At 47.7% G+C, this 14,453-nt stretch overlaps 1 protein-coding gene across 1 annotated transcript; it reads left to right on the top strand.

Annotated features, from left to right (window-relative positions):
• Positions 1-18: 18 nt before the first annotated feature.
• hs2st1a (heparan sulfate 2-O-sulfotransferase 1a) lies at positions 19-13,847 on the top strand. Its single transcript, XM_084458072.1, has 7 exons — positions 19-427; positions 9,501-9,751; positions 10,487-10,572; positions 10,790-10,928; positions 11,354-11,451; positions 11,820-11,977; positions 12,185-13,847. The coding sequence occupies exons 1-7, from the start codon at positions 304-306 to the stop codon at positions 12,409-12,411; spliced, it is 1,083 nt and encodes a 360-aa protein (XP_084314198.1). The 5' UTR covers positions 19-303; the 3' UTR covers positions 12,412-13,847.
• The last annotated feature ends 606 nt before the right edge of the window (positions 13,848-14,453 follow it).

The raw sequence follows: 14,453 nt of genomic DNA, 5'->3' as shown, positions 1-14,453 counted from the left end.
ATAGGCAGAGGACCACAAGCCTCTGAACTGGTGCTTTCGTACTCTAGAGGGACCCGTCAAACAGAAATGGATTAGGGTCTTGTTCTGTTTATTATAAAGAAAGTGCATTATCCTATGAAGCAAACAATTTTGTCAGAGTATTCTACTCTCGGACCAGGAATCTGATCACTGGATAACATCATTGGAAATTCAGGGCCACCATGCACAGACACCCGCTCGCCGTATAGCTAATTTCCAACGTTACACTGCCTATTTTTGTTGTATTTCTAAATATGGAATGACTATTTATAATTGGATTGTTTGATGGGGCTATTACGGATTATCATGCCGCCCAAATTTCAGCTTCTGGCGCTTCTGGCATTCGCCGTGGCCATGGTCTTCTTGGAAAACCAAATCCAGAAGCTGGAGGAGTCCCGAGGAAAGCTGGGTAAGACAGACAGCACTGTAAGCTACTGCAGAATATTCCCTCAAGAGTTCTGCGTCTCCAGAGAAGACAGTAACACATTCAGATCAGAATCACAATCACATTGGTTTCATGCTCTTGTTTGGGAAAGCCAGTCTTGACACATGTTTTGAGCGATGGCGAGAATCTGCTTGGTTTTGAGAGAAAATGCAGAATCCTTTTTGGTTAAAGTCAGATTTATTTGTCACATAGCCTACGTATCATACAGGTATAGCCAATGCCATGAAATGTTTAGGCTTGCTCCTAAGTGATAGTAGCTACTAAATCAATAATGGTTAATCAATATTGCAATAGTATTGCAAATTAACACAGTAACGTATGTAGCTGTAGGGGACTTGAACCATTGATAAGGTCAAACGCTGTCTGTAAGACCTCACAGAGAGAAGCCTAGGCTATAGTCCACATTTTCCAGGAAGAATGGGCTACACTTGGTCCCGTCGCTTGAGTAATGGTCTTTGTTTAAAACCAATTAGAGGCACTCTTAAATCTCAAAACATCTGGGACATTGCGGGTATCCCGTCATTGTGGAATGAGGGCGGAATCAAATCCAAGTGGGGCAACAATTCTGAACACCTCTTTTATTCAGACCTGCAAACTTGTCACCTTTTGGCTACAGTCACCTTTTTATGTTAACTATGGTAGTTTCAGTGAATCTAGAGGGTTTTAGTTTTGTATGTCGTCACCTTTTTCACTACTCCAGAGTTTGCAGGTCTGTTTATTGGGCCTAGACTAGTCCAGACCTTATGACAGAGGAGGTTGTAGGTTCACAGGGCGGTCAGGTTACAGTCGTCATCGATGTGTTGTAGGCCTAAGCCTAATGGTTTGTCTCATTACATAAATTTACTTTAGACCTAATGTTGTGGTTGTCTTATATAGGGGTTGTCTGCATAAGATATGCATAGCCTATCTGGTTACATACTAGACTGAAAATCCCAAATGCTGTTAGGCTGCAGAATCATATGAAACCAGACCTGAGGACCTGTCTTTCCTCTTACAGCCAACCAAGAATCTGTTGACTTGGCAGTATCTCTGACTGATGGCTTGAGGGAGCAGACGTCTGTATACTGGAGCCCTGAATTATGTGCTGCATAGCCAAATAGCTTTTGAGGTTTGAAAAGGGTGACATGACAGACAGTCCCCTGGGTGTTCAGATCAAATGCTGGCCGGGCCCGTCGTCCGTCCTGCCCATGTCCTGTCCACACGTCTTCTCACAGACTCTTGTGAAGCCTTATTTATTTACACTACCAATTCCTATGTATTTCTCGTATCTACTTTTTTTCTACTTCTATTTTAGTCTCTTATTATTTCACACAGAGGGAGAAAATCATTTTTCCAATTTAAGATGTCCTGCAGGGAAGCCAAGCTGCGATTGGCTTCCAGAACAATCGTCAGGGGCTTAATGAAACTCTTCTACATTGCAGTCATTCCATGCCCGTGGTGATCTGTTTCCTGTGGGAGGCCTCTTATATTGTCTGACAACATTCTCCCCCCATGGTGGCCAAATGCTAGGTCAACAGTAGCACAGGCAATGGGGAGTAACGTAAGGTGCTAAGGCATTAGTAAATCGTGGGGCTGACAGTGTGCTTGGCTGTAACTCTAGAGGAGAGTCATGCTTTGCTAAGAGCTGCACAAATAGAAACCTTGTTTATAAACCTGTCACCTCACGACCCTTGTAACTGGAGTACAGCACCACGCCAGCCCTCTCCACCATGTCTCAGCAAGCTCAGCCAATGTTTATCAAAGAAGTTGGTGCCACGCTCTTCGTGTCGGCTCTGTTACAGTTTGTTTTTTGGTCAAACTAATGAACGGCCAATAGGCCCGAGCAGATTAAAGCCCTCCACTTGACATTAACGCTCCGCTCGCACCCAGAGTTCAGCTCAATTTCTCTTTCTCTCACAATAGTCCACAGCACTCGAATTGCCTTTGAACCCGTTTGGACAAGGAAGTGCTGTTTTTAGCCTCCCTGAGGGCTATAAAGAGGATTGAGTCATTCGCTGTCAGTCGGTGGGCGTTCAGCGCAGAGACTACTGAAGGTTCAGCATCTCCTGGCCCAGAGAGAGGGTCGGTCACTCGACAGCGCAGCGCTGAATCATGCCATTTCAGAGGCTAATGGAGGAGAACTCATCGGAGGGGGGGGGGGCACAGGTGTCAGGAATGGATTTGGTGTGGAAAGAGAGTGCTAATGTCCTCGGCTGTGGTTGTGCTAGCACCTAATTGACAGACTATATTTATGGCGCTGGCAATCATGCACTTAACAAGGAATGTGTTCCTGCGGAGCTGGGTAAGCTGGGCCATCCCTCGTGCAGTTGCGGGTAAATGACGGAGAGGCTAATCTCGGTGTTATGAACTGTTCAGCACTCCTGAGATGTAATTGAGACCACTCTCTCCCGGCTGCCAGTGCTCCCTTGTCGCTCTCGTAGGGTTCTGATGAATGACGCGGTCGAGGCGGTTAAGCAGGCGTTAAACCAGGTGTCAGTTCCCCAGGGCTGTTCATACGAGACGGATTACAATGGCTTCATAACACTAATCAACTCTCTCAGAATTAGGCTAAGATGAGGAGAAGCCCGCCTCCTCTAGCGTAGTCGCTCATGATGATGATGCTCATCAGTGCCTCCATTGCCAGTCAGTGGCCACGAGCAGCTCTTTTACGTGGAGTCAGCCATGCTGCTGCTGTTAGATTATAGATTATAATCCCCTTTGGTCAAACAGCTGGCGAATGGCTGGGTGAAATGTGGATATCTCCTGCTTCAGAGAGAGATAATTAATTTTGCCCTCAACACAGGAGTTTTTAATCCCCCGGATGTTCCAAATCATGAGCCTTTGCAAAAAGAGAGAGGAGACACGCCTGTGACATTTCAGAACCAATTTATTCAGAGAAAGGGTGGAGGAGAGCCTGGCGGAACTGCTCTGGCTTCTCTCTCTCTCTGCATGCCTTTAACACCCGCACCCGCCAACACTGCTGAGATGGGCCGTGCTGCCTTGGTCTCCTGATCTTGTTTGTTACAACACATCTCGTACGTCAGTGTAAACCAGGAAGAATAGAGTTTCTCTACCGCCCGCCCGGCTGCCCCCGAGGGCCTTTGCCGCGCCGACGTGCTCCTCCCCGGCACGGTGTGCGCTGCTGGCACAGACGCCGGCCAGACTCCCCGGGGACGCCATCTCAGCTCTGAGGCGACGTGTCACTCGGCGTCCTCCAGGCGTTTGTTCGTGATCATGTTCTCAGTCAGTAGATTAAAGTTACCTAGGGAAGGACTGAGCAGGGACTTGGTTCTTGGGGGAACTGAGGACTATTGTAGACCATGAGGAAGTCTGAATATCGTATTAGCTTACCTGCTTTATAGCCTAAATCTAACCAATTTCCTACTGACATACTTTTGGGTATTGAATTCTCTGATTGGGCTTTTTGTTGTTCTATTAACCTGTCCACCCACTTAAAATTGTTATACAGGTATGAATAGTGCCGCATGTTTTCCCTGCACTTCTGTCTATTCTGCATTATTAACCATCTGTATCTGTTAGAGTCCAGTAGGATATCTGGGCTGTTGTAGTAGTAACTGGATCTCCATCGTTATGTAAGTGGCATTTGTTTTTTGATTCAGAGAGCAGGCAGTATTGTGAGCGAGCTCTGTGGTGACAGGGATTCGGGAGAGACTGTTTTGAGATAAGATGATGCTTCCATCCATCGTCATCCGCTTATCCGTGGTCGGGTCGCGGAGGCAGCAGTTCCAGCAGGGGGCCCAAGACATCCCTTTCCCTAGCAGCATCAACCAGCTCTGCCTGGGGAATCTTGAGCCGCTCACAGGCCAGTGCAGAGATGTAGTCTGCTTGGGAATGTAGGGAAAGATGATGCTTTCCCTTCTTTTTAAAATTTAGAACTGACGGCTTTGGAAATGTTGGCTAATGCCCCTGCTTAGTCAATGACTTGCCAAGACGAGATCTGGTCAAATCAATTCTTCACCCTGACAGAGCAGCCTCTCTTAACAAAGCATGGAATAATTGGTGTCACTCATTAAACCCCTGGAACTTGTCCAGAAAGCTGCCGCTCGCCTGGTGTTCAACCAATCCAAGTTCTCCCACACAACCTCCCTTCTCCGTTCCCTACACTGTCTCCCTGTAGCAGCGTGCATCCAGTTTAAGACTCTGGTACTAGTGTACAGGGCAATGAAAGGAACAGCTCCCTCCCTACAATAACTGCTGCCATGATCCCTGGAGAGCCCTGGCATGTCAGCCCCTTATATGTGTTGCACTTACCACCAGCTGATTGCAATTTGTTCTTGTATATAGATACAAGATCTTGAATATACTCAGATCTTTCCCCAGTGTTTCAAGCTTTTATCCATATACAGATTCAACACAGATTGGATCATAATGAAAAAGACAGACCGCACTTTTTTGCAGAAAATATCAGTTATATTTGTTTCTGTGCATCACAGCTGGCTGGACTTGTTTTTAAATCCCTCTCTATATATTTTTTGCCCTTAATATCATCCAATATCAATGAGACAGAAGGAGAGAGTGCACGCTGACTGCTGCAGTTAATACCTTTCTAACCGCGTGAGGCAGTTAGCTCATGGTCTTTGTGGATCAGACGCAAGGCTTATTTGGAGCAATTTTGCACAGAAGCACCTAATTTACATTCAAATGAGCCTGGCACAGCCGTGAAGCTATTTGCTCATCGGTGCAGTTTGCAATACTTTTCACCCTTTGCGTGTGCTTTATGAATTGGATGCTATTTTTTGTGTCATTTGTACAGGTTTTTCCGCAGCAAAAGCCGCGCAATACTTTCTTGGATTTGGCCCTTAGAAAAGAGACTAAACTGTGGTGACATTACTTATGTAGCTTGGTACAGCAACAGAAAATATTTTCATTTCATCATCTCTCACTCCCAGTCAGAAAATGTCTGCTAGCCTCAATACTAATTTTCGCTATTTGCTAAAGTCCGCTATTTTGGGGTCTTTCAGGAGCGGTGGGAGGTCCCGTTGGGGGGCAGGCCGTCCCCCCGAGGCAATGGTAGGGGAAACAGTGGTCTGCTACCTCAAGGCAACTGGTTGCCCAGTCACACCGAGGCCCCTGCGGTCGATCAACACGGTCACGGCTCTTTTATGTCCTGACCCCGTAGTGGTGGAATGAACTGCCCACGGACGTCAGGACCTATCTTTCGATGCAGGCTCAAAACTCATCTCTTCAAGAAGTATTAGCAGGAATCAGGATCCTCCCTCTTAAGCACTACTGTATTGTATTTTTAGTTTGCTACTCTTGCACTTTGCCTTTAGCACTAGATGCTGTTAGTCAATCGTTTAGACAGGAGATACACTTGAGTTCTGGTGAGTAGTAGTACACTGACTTTATATGTTTAATGCAATTATTATAAGTTGCATTGTATAAAAGCGTCTGCTAAATGACTGTAATGTAATGTATCAGTGCTAAGAATCTGCCATCGGTGTAAATTGCCCTACAATCTCCTCTAACTGCCAGTCTCTGAAGGCCCAGACAGACTGCAGGCCTAGCTCTCACTCACCTGTCACACAGATATGATGAGCTTTGATTGGGGAGAGAAACTTCAGAGCTACTCAGCAGGGCTACTATGACTAGGCCTTGGCCTACAGTAGCTTGTCTCCTTTGCGTAAGCTTGCATTATGCTAATGTACTTGGCGTATTGACAAGACATTGGCATCATCTGTAGGAGGTCTCTTATGAAGTCTTCAGAGTTAACTTCCTCTCCACAGTGATACTCAATGTAGCCAAATAAGTAATTCAGGTCACACTTCGTCAATTGACTTCTCTGAAAACTGACTGTAGACAGTTATCTCTCTTTACTGAAAATTATGTTTTCTCTACTGTTTTTTTTAAAAGCAGCCTGTTTTTCACGGTCTTCACTGACAATATAGAGGCTTGGTTAAAATCCTAATCCCAATATACGTAGCCCATCCCCAAATGCCACACCCGGTATTGTATTGGCATGTGGAGACCGAGGGAAGTGAGGGCCAGGATAGTGGACTCGTGTTTCTGTCCCCCCTGACCATGACGCTGATGGAAGGTATCTACATGAACCATGATCTGACTGTCAGCTCTCATTCCCGGCTTTGTCTCTCCACCACCCGGCCTCACTGAGCTCATCTCCTCTCTGGTCCATGTCTTCACTCCTCTCCACTCTCCCCAGCTGTCTAGACCTCAGCTGGCTGGCTGGATGTGAATGAGAGCTTTCATGGAGCATCAATGCAGCATTTGTGCCTCGGTGACAAAGCCCCCCCCCCCATCTACTGTCCTAAAAAGAGCACTTAAAGGAATTAAATTGTAACTCTGCGTCGGATCTCACTAAAGACGACGAAGATTTGCATGCGTGTTTGCGTGAGTGTCATGTGTGCCTGTGTAAAAGAGATTAAAGGCAATGAGATAAAACAGATCTGGTTCTGAATGGAGAACGGCTGCTCGTGGCTTCGACTGTCACTGTGTCACCCATCGGCGAATAGACACTGGCTTCAGTGTATTCGTCTCTATGTTGTTTTGAATATTTGAGAGCATTGATTTCTCTGTACAGTCACAAACTAGGCGCGTAGGCTCTCTCTGAATTATCAGTTGCCGCGGGCAGCAATTGAAAGCCTGATTGTGGATTGTTGTTAGAGCGCATTTGAGACGTCGCCGTTCAGAACAATGACAACGCGGGGCTCCGGTTCGTGCCCAGATCCCCCTCCGCTAGTCACGCTCCACCTGCCGTTCATCGGCACCAGCGGATACGTCGACTCCGGTAAACAAACTCACACTGTGATGAGTAGGCTATGTAGGTGTGTGTTGTCCCTTGACAACCACCGCAACCCCCACCCCCCACCCCACACACACATCCAAGCAGGGCCGGACTGGGTGAATATTTCATGCTGGGAAATGTAGCCCCAGTCAGGCCACGAGCCGAGCCGACGCGGTGAGATGGAACACCTTCAGGTTCGTTTTGTTGACGGCAGGGGGGGCTGCGCGATTTGTTGACGGGGGGGGGGCAGGCCAGTTGGCGCGCAAGCCCACCGGAAAAATTCCCGGTGCTCTCGATGGCCAGTCCGCCCCTGCATCCAAGCCTGTATTAATGGGGGGAGAAGCACCATTCGACAGCAGCGACCTAGATCTCTTCCCTGTCATCCTCCATTGATTTTGCAATCCAGCGCTATTGAAGCAGAACCATACATGGCGTATACCTCTCATCCTGGCGATAGCCAATCTCTATTACCCACTGCCTGGGCTTGGGCTCGGAGGGCTAACCCGCTCAGGGATGGAGAGCTGCAGAGTATGATGGATTTATGAGCTGCTTGGAGAAGGGATCATCTTCTCTCCCTCTTTTATTATCCCATGAGATCTTATGAGAGGGCCATAATACACGACGGCCTGTCACATCTGCGGATTTGGCGGGGAATATGAATGATGATTTGAAGCGGTTAACTGGTCAGCCACGAAATTGCCTTAGCAAATATTTCCAGCTTTGTCGGGGGGGGGGGGGTCTTGGGAAATAATAGCCGTGCAGTCGTTGCCGTGTTTAAGGCTGTGTCTCCCTCCGTGAGCCATAATTAGGCATTAAAAAGGCAGCGCCGAGGGAAACGGGAAGTGAAAAGAGACACGGTGTGTGGCAGACGCGATTCAGCGGTACAGAGACGGCCTTTGTCCTGTAAACCGAGTGACCTCATAGGGGACCATTAAGCTTAAGTGTGCGTGGCGCCCTGCTTTGAGCTGAGCGTGTTCTACACAGAGAAGGGACTACTACAGCAAAGCCCTCCGCCCTGCGCTTGCTTTTGGCTCGGAGCACCCTGCGCCCGCAACCAACCCGAGTCGGCCTGGCCTGCTGTGCGAGGGTGGGCAGAGCGGCTGGGGTAGGCAGTGCGTCTCCGAGGCCAGGTTCGAGGAATCGACCAGGTCTTGCGGAGGCTTCCGAGACGAAGACGCAATGATTCCATATCACAGCAGCACTTTTACGGCTGCTTGTGTTGGACTGAAGTAGGGATGTAACGATAACCGGTTTAGTGGTAAACCACGATAAAATGTGATTATATTTATCGCGATAAAATGATCACTAAAACCGTGTTTGATTACCATGCTTTGAAAAACGCACTGTAATTACTGTCCAGCATCAACCAAAAGCTACAGTCTCCCAGACGCATTATTTTAATGTTTAAACAAATAAAAAGTGCAGAGCTGCTCATTTTATTTGTGGTTTTAAATATAAAACTTGGTGAAACGATTTCAGTGTGTGCATCAGTCGTTTTTGAACATTTTCAGCACATTTTAACAGTAACGCGATAATACTGATAACCGTGATAATTTTGATCGCTATAATCGTGATGTGATATTTTCATACCGTTACATCTCTAGACTGAAGCATGCGGGCGGACGCCTCAATTAGCCACGCGGCTTTTGACGGCCGCAATTGACTGCCACCTGTCACACCCGCTGGCTCACAGACGGCTGGCTCCAGTTGCTATAGCGTGCGGCGAGCGCCAGCTTTGATCGGTAGGACATCAGCAGCTGCTCGGGAGCACAGGAGGGGGGGTGGATGCGGGGGTGGAGTGTGCAGGGGAGATGGCGGCGCGATCGCAGATGACATCTTAATTGCGCCTCGGTGCCAGCTGCCGGTGTGTCTGCGTCTCAGTCTGGCCTCGGCTGCGTGATCACACGAACGTTCGCGGTTGTGTTCCGGCGGAGTTCGGAAGGCATTGTTGTCACCGTCAGTCAGGCTGGAGCAGATTTAGACCGGAGGGGGGGGGACACACGTGAGACAGCTTCCTGTGTTGTGTATTTATTCAACATTATTCCAGTTTGGTAGTCGTGGCTCAGAGCGAGGTTTTGACAGAAAACTTGTCAGAGCAGACAGTGTGACGCTGTTGGCCCTTTGAAAGAGGGATTTAATGCATTATTTAGCGGGTGCATGAACATTTAATTACAGTGTCTTGAATAGTTTAGGGCCACAATAAAAAAGCTAATACACAAGTAGCCCTCAGCTTAATGTGTTTAGCGCTGTGGGTGAACTATCCCTTTAACCCCTTCTCTCCCGTGTGGACGGTAGAGCGGGCCATCGCCAGGCACGAGGTGCGGGAGATCGAGCAGCGGCACACGCAGGAAGGCCTGAGAGAGCGGGAGGCGCCGTCGGCGACGGGGGGCGACGGCGAGGACATGGTGGTCGTCTACAACCGCGTGCCCAAGACGGCCAGCACCTCCTTCACCAACATCGCCTACGACCTGTGCGCCAAGAACCGCTTCCACGTGCTGCACATCAACACCACCAAGAACAACCCCGTCATGTCCATGCAGGACCAGGTGAGGGGTCAGGCTGGACGGCCCAGAGGAGGTCAAAGGTTACCTGCTCTTAATCCTGAAGTGTTGCTTTTTAATTCCCTTGAGGGAAGGGGAGGGTCAATGCCTCATGGAGAGGGATGGAGCACTGGCAAGTCCGAAAAGGACTCGACCGATTTTCACGAAACTTAGCGGAACGGTGTAGCATGGTCCAACTTAGAAGCCATTAAATTTTGGTGCAGATCCAAAGCACGAGTCGGGTCCACGGGCCGCCCAAACACAGCCAGCTTTCACCTCGCAAAAACTGCTTTTCTTGTAACCCGGTGGAGGGATGTAGCATGGACCAATTTAGAACCCATTCAATTTTGGTGTGCACAGAGCCATGAAATGCATTCAGGGGCAGAGGCCTGTGCTCTCTGGGCACCATTTCTAGTTTATTCTAGCAATTTTTCAGACCATGAGGCTGGAGACGAGTTGTAAAGTGAGGTGTGGGAGCTGAGACGATGGTCTGGTCAGAGACGAAGAACTCTGCTCAGATGTTTACTGTCCTGTCTGTCTGTCGTGTCTGTCTGTCTGTCGTGTCTGTCTGTCGTGTCTGTCTGTCTGTCTGTCGTGTCTGTCCGTCCGTCCGTCCGTCTGTCTGTCTGTCTGTCTGTCTGTCTGTCTGTCTGTCTGTCGTGTCTGTCTGTCTGTCTGTCTGTCTGTCTGTCTGTCTGTCCGTCTGTCCGTCTGTCTGTCTGTCTGTCTGTCCGTCCTCAGGTGCGGTTTGTGAAGAACGTGACGTCGTGGCGGGAGATGAAGCCGGCGATCTACCACGGACACGTGTCCTTCCTCGACTTCACCAAGTGAGAGCTGCATGTCAAGGTTTACCACCCTGCTCAGGGTGCTCATTGGTGTCTCCCTCTAGTGGTCATTCTAAGTCAGAGGAGCGCATACAGCTGCACGATAACGTTGCATGGGCCAGATCAGTACATCAGAAACGGAATCATTTTGGGATTTCTCTGTGGCGATGCAGGTTATCGCGTGATCATTCTTTGACCCAACCTCACTCTGTACACCCAGGTTCGGGGTGAAGAATAAGCCCATCTATATCAACGTTATCCGGGACCCTATTGAACGCTTGGTCTCCTACTACTACTTCCTGCGTTTCGGCGACGACTACAGGCCAGGGCTTAGACGCAGGAAACAAGGGGACAAGAAGGTGTGCTGCTTTTATCACAGTCCTCTGCACTCACACACTCCAGTATATAAAACCCTAAAGATCATATTTATTCAACAAATAACCTGTTTGCTGGCTCCCTGTTTGATACAGTAAATCCAGATTCTATACGTCAATCTTAATGTAATTGTAAAGTGCCGCAACCAGGGCTGAAAATTAACACCTGCCACCGGCCAAATGCAGGTAAAATTTGCAATTGGGGACTAGATTTTTGAAGGCTATCTGAAAAGAAAAAAAACTTGGCCTGTAGATTTTTTCCATCTACAGTCCCCTTGGCAGGTGACTCACTGTGAGCCAAAAAGTTAATGTTCACCCCTGGCCGCAACTGTTAACTTATCTCTATACCGTAGCTTGATGTGCTACTGGATGTTTTTATTTACCCTGCCTGTGCTCTGCGTGTGTTTCAGACGTTTGACGAGTGTGTGTCTGCGGGAGGCTCAGACTGTGCACCAGAGAAGCTCTGGTTACAGATCCCCTTCTTCTGTGGTCACTACTCCGAGTGCTGGTACGTCCTCCTTGTCCCGCACCTGGGGGGGGGGGGGACCGCCATGCACTCTCTATTTGAGAACTCCCATTGCAATTCTTAGAGCATTGGTGCTGCTGTTGTGCACCATCCCCTCAAGGTTTAGCTGATGCCTTCGCCAGCCTTGGCGCTCTCCCTCTATCTGATGAGAGTCATCAATCCCACAATCCCTCTCGATCGCCTCCGCTGTTCCTCTCCTTACTCTTTCTTTCCTCTCCCCTCCCCTCTCCCCCTCAATCTGTTATCCGGCCACACCCTCCACCCTCTTAACCTCCCCTTCCCTCCCTCAATATCCCCGTTCTCTTCTGCGTGGACCCTCCCCCCCCCCCCCCCCCCCCGCCCCCCTGCAGGAATGTTGGCAGTCACTGGGCTCTGGAGCAGGCGAAGTATAACCTGGTGAATGAGTACCTGTTGGTAGGAGTCACCGAGGAACTGGAGGACTTTGTTATGATGCTAGAGGCCGCGCTGCCGCGCTTCTTCAGGGGCGCCACCGAGCTGTACAAAACAGGTACTGCATGCTACAATACCGCAAACTGTAATAACAAAAATACAATAAAAAATAAATAAAAAAACATGCTAAATTGAAACAACATTTGGATTCGGGACCTCTGTTATGACCGTTGCTCTCTGTTGAGACCGATTTCTATTGCTTTTCACAAAGCGGGTGTACTAGTGCCACTGCACAGCCTGTAACTTGTAATGTCTTCCCTCACAGGTAAGAAGTCTCACCTGAGGAAGACCAGCGAGAAGAAGCCCCCCACCAAGGAGTCCATCGCCAAACTGCAGCAGTCTGCAATCTGGAAGATGGAGAATGAGTTTTACGAGTTCGCCCTGGAGCAGTTCCAGTTCGTCCGAGCCCACGCCGTCCGAGAGAAGGACGGGGAGCTCTACCTGCTGGCACAGAACTTCTTTTACGAGAAGATCTACCCCAAAACTAACTGAGACGCCGAGAGAGAGAGAGAGAGAGAGAGAGAGAGAGAGAGAGATGGAAGGATAAGTACATCCTCCAAGCCATCAAGCTATAGTCACATACACTGAGCGAGGAGAGGAGGAAAGAGCCATTTCTGCCTGTCATCCTCTACATCCACATGGGCTGCTCCGCTGAAGAGAGATCCGTCGCTTCTGAATGTCGACTGTGAAGCTGACTTCTCCTCCATCTCCATAGTAGCCCACAGAACCAAGAGGCTGAGTCGTCCTCGTGTGAGAGTGCCAAGAGGTCATGTTCCTCCCACATGCACTCGGGACTCCTTTACACTTCCAAGTGAAAGGTCACTGGAGCAGTGTGCTTTACTGCCACATGGCTGGAGATGATTTGGCTCAGTCTGTTTGGCACCTGGCCAGACCTCAAATCTGGTAATATGGTTAGTTTTCCCCATCCAAAGGGGGTTTTATTGGCTATGCCCTATTTGGTTGTTGTTATTTTTTTGAACTTGACCCCACTATTATTGTCTATGGGGACATTGTCATTGTCATGTTTTTATACAACAGAGAGTCATTTTTGTGATGAAATGACAGCCCTGTTTCACTAGGAACTCTTTTGACTACTGTGTTAACTTGCTATTTGCCTTGGTACGGAAGATGCTTTGTGAAATCAAACTCCTGTGAATCCCATGGACTGTTATGTGACTACTAACACCCTGTTCATATCTGTGGAGCTAGGATTTTGCCTAGGTAATATGGAAAGTGTTTAAACCTTATGTGAACCATGGAAGAGAGATTATACATGATGAAACTGTTGTACATAGTTACTACTTTCAATACATACAAACTGGTGAAATGATTATAACTTATTTAATGTAATTTCTTTCAGCTTCTTGCTTTCTTTTTTTAAGTGAAAGTTTAATCTGAGTTTCCTCTCTCTTGTTTTAAGCATTCAGACAGTTTTGAAACGTACGTGTGCACAGATGCTTCCTTTTGTTGCTGAAAACTTGATATTATTGCTCTAATTATCAACATACAAGTAAGTTGCTTTTTATCTCAAGCCAGCTTTGTTTCTACTGATTCCCAAACGGTGGCTGCCTATCCAGCCTCATTGTGCTGGAATAGGAAAGTTGGCGGTAACCTCCGGTTCTACCTGGCTCAGACCAATCTAGTGTGTGGGGCAGAGATGTCTTGGGATACAGGCAGTGCATAGGTCAGTCCTACACTTCTGACTTGGTGCTTGACTTCTTGTGTGAAGGTCTATATTCAAAGAGGCAAAGGCTTAGTTTCTGAGCATATTGTACCTTCCTACCCAGACACCCAAGACTTCTACAAAAATAGCCCAATTTGTATTTTTCTTTATCTTCTGCAGTATTAGCTGCTGGAATGTCAACATCAGTATGTGGTTCTTTCATTCTAATGTTTTTATTGCCAAAAATATACAGATGTTAATAATAAAAAAAACGGAATGTCTTTGCATGCGTTTTATTAAACTCAATTTCTCTCTGCACATTAAAATAGGCAAATAGCCCTACCCTGAGCACTATGGGCTGCTGTTCCCTCTGTTTACTGAAGAGGGAGCTCATGGGCTGTTACCGTGTCCTTGACCTGTCAACAAATGGTAAAGTAGCGAGAGAGAAGTGGGCTCTGATAAGTTAGGGTATGCCCCAGGTGGAATGGCACAGTCCCGTCCAACAGCCTACATTGTCCTGTAAATGAGAATTACATTTTACAAGCATCTCACTTCAACACATTATAGTTTACTCCTTTATTGACAAGCACATTTTAATTGAACTGGGTTTAATTTAATGGTTTGAGAGACAAACCTTGTTGAGGCGAATAGCTGCCGTTTAGATAGTCCAAACATCCTGTGTCCAGGAACCCCATTTCTAAAGTCTGTCTGATCTTTCTCTGCTGTTATAGCCCTCTTGAATCGCCTTTGTCATTGAACAGAGGTTCTCTAAAGACAGTTATACAGGAAAGAATACGATGAGTCACATTGTAGTAAAAGTTTTCAGACTGACTTCTTTTAATAGTTTTTATTTTAAGTCAAATTTGTGAAG

This window comes from Borostomias antarcticus (genome assembly GCF_949987555.1).
Source record: "Borostomias antarcticus genome assembly, chromosome: 24".
In the NCBI taxonomy this organism is placed as follows: domain Eukaryota; kingdom Metazoa; phylum Chordata; class Actinopteri; order Stomiiformes; family Stomiidae; genus Borostomias; species Borostomias antarcticus.
This window is presented reverse-complemented; position numbering and strand designations above follow the sequence as displayed.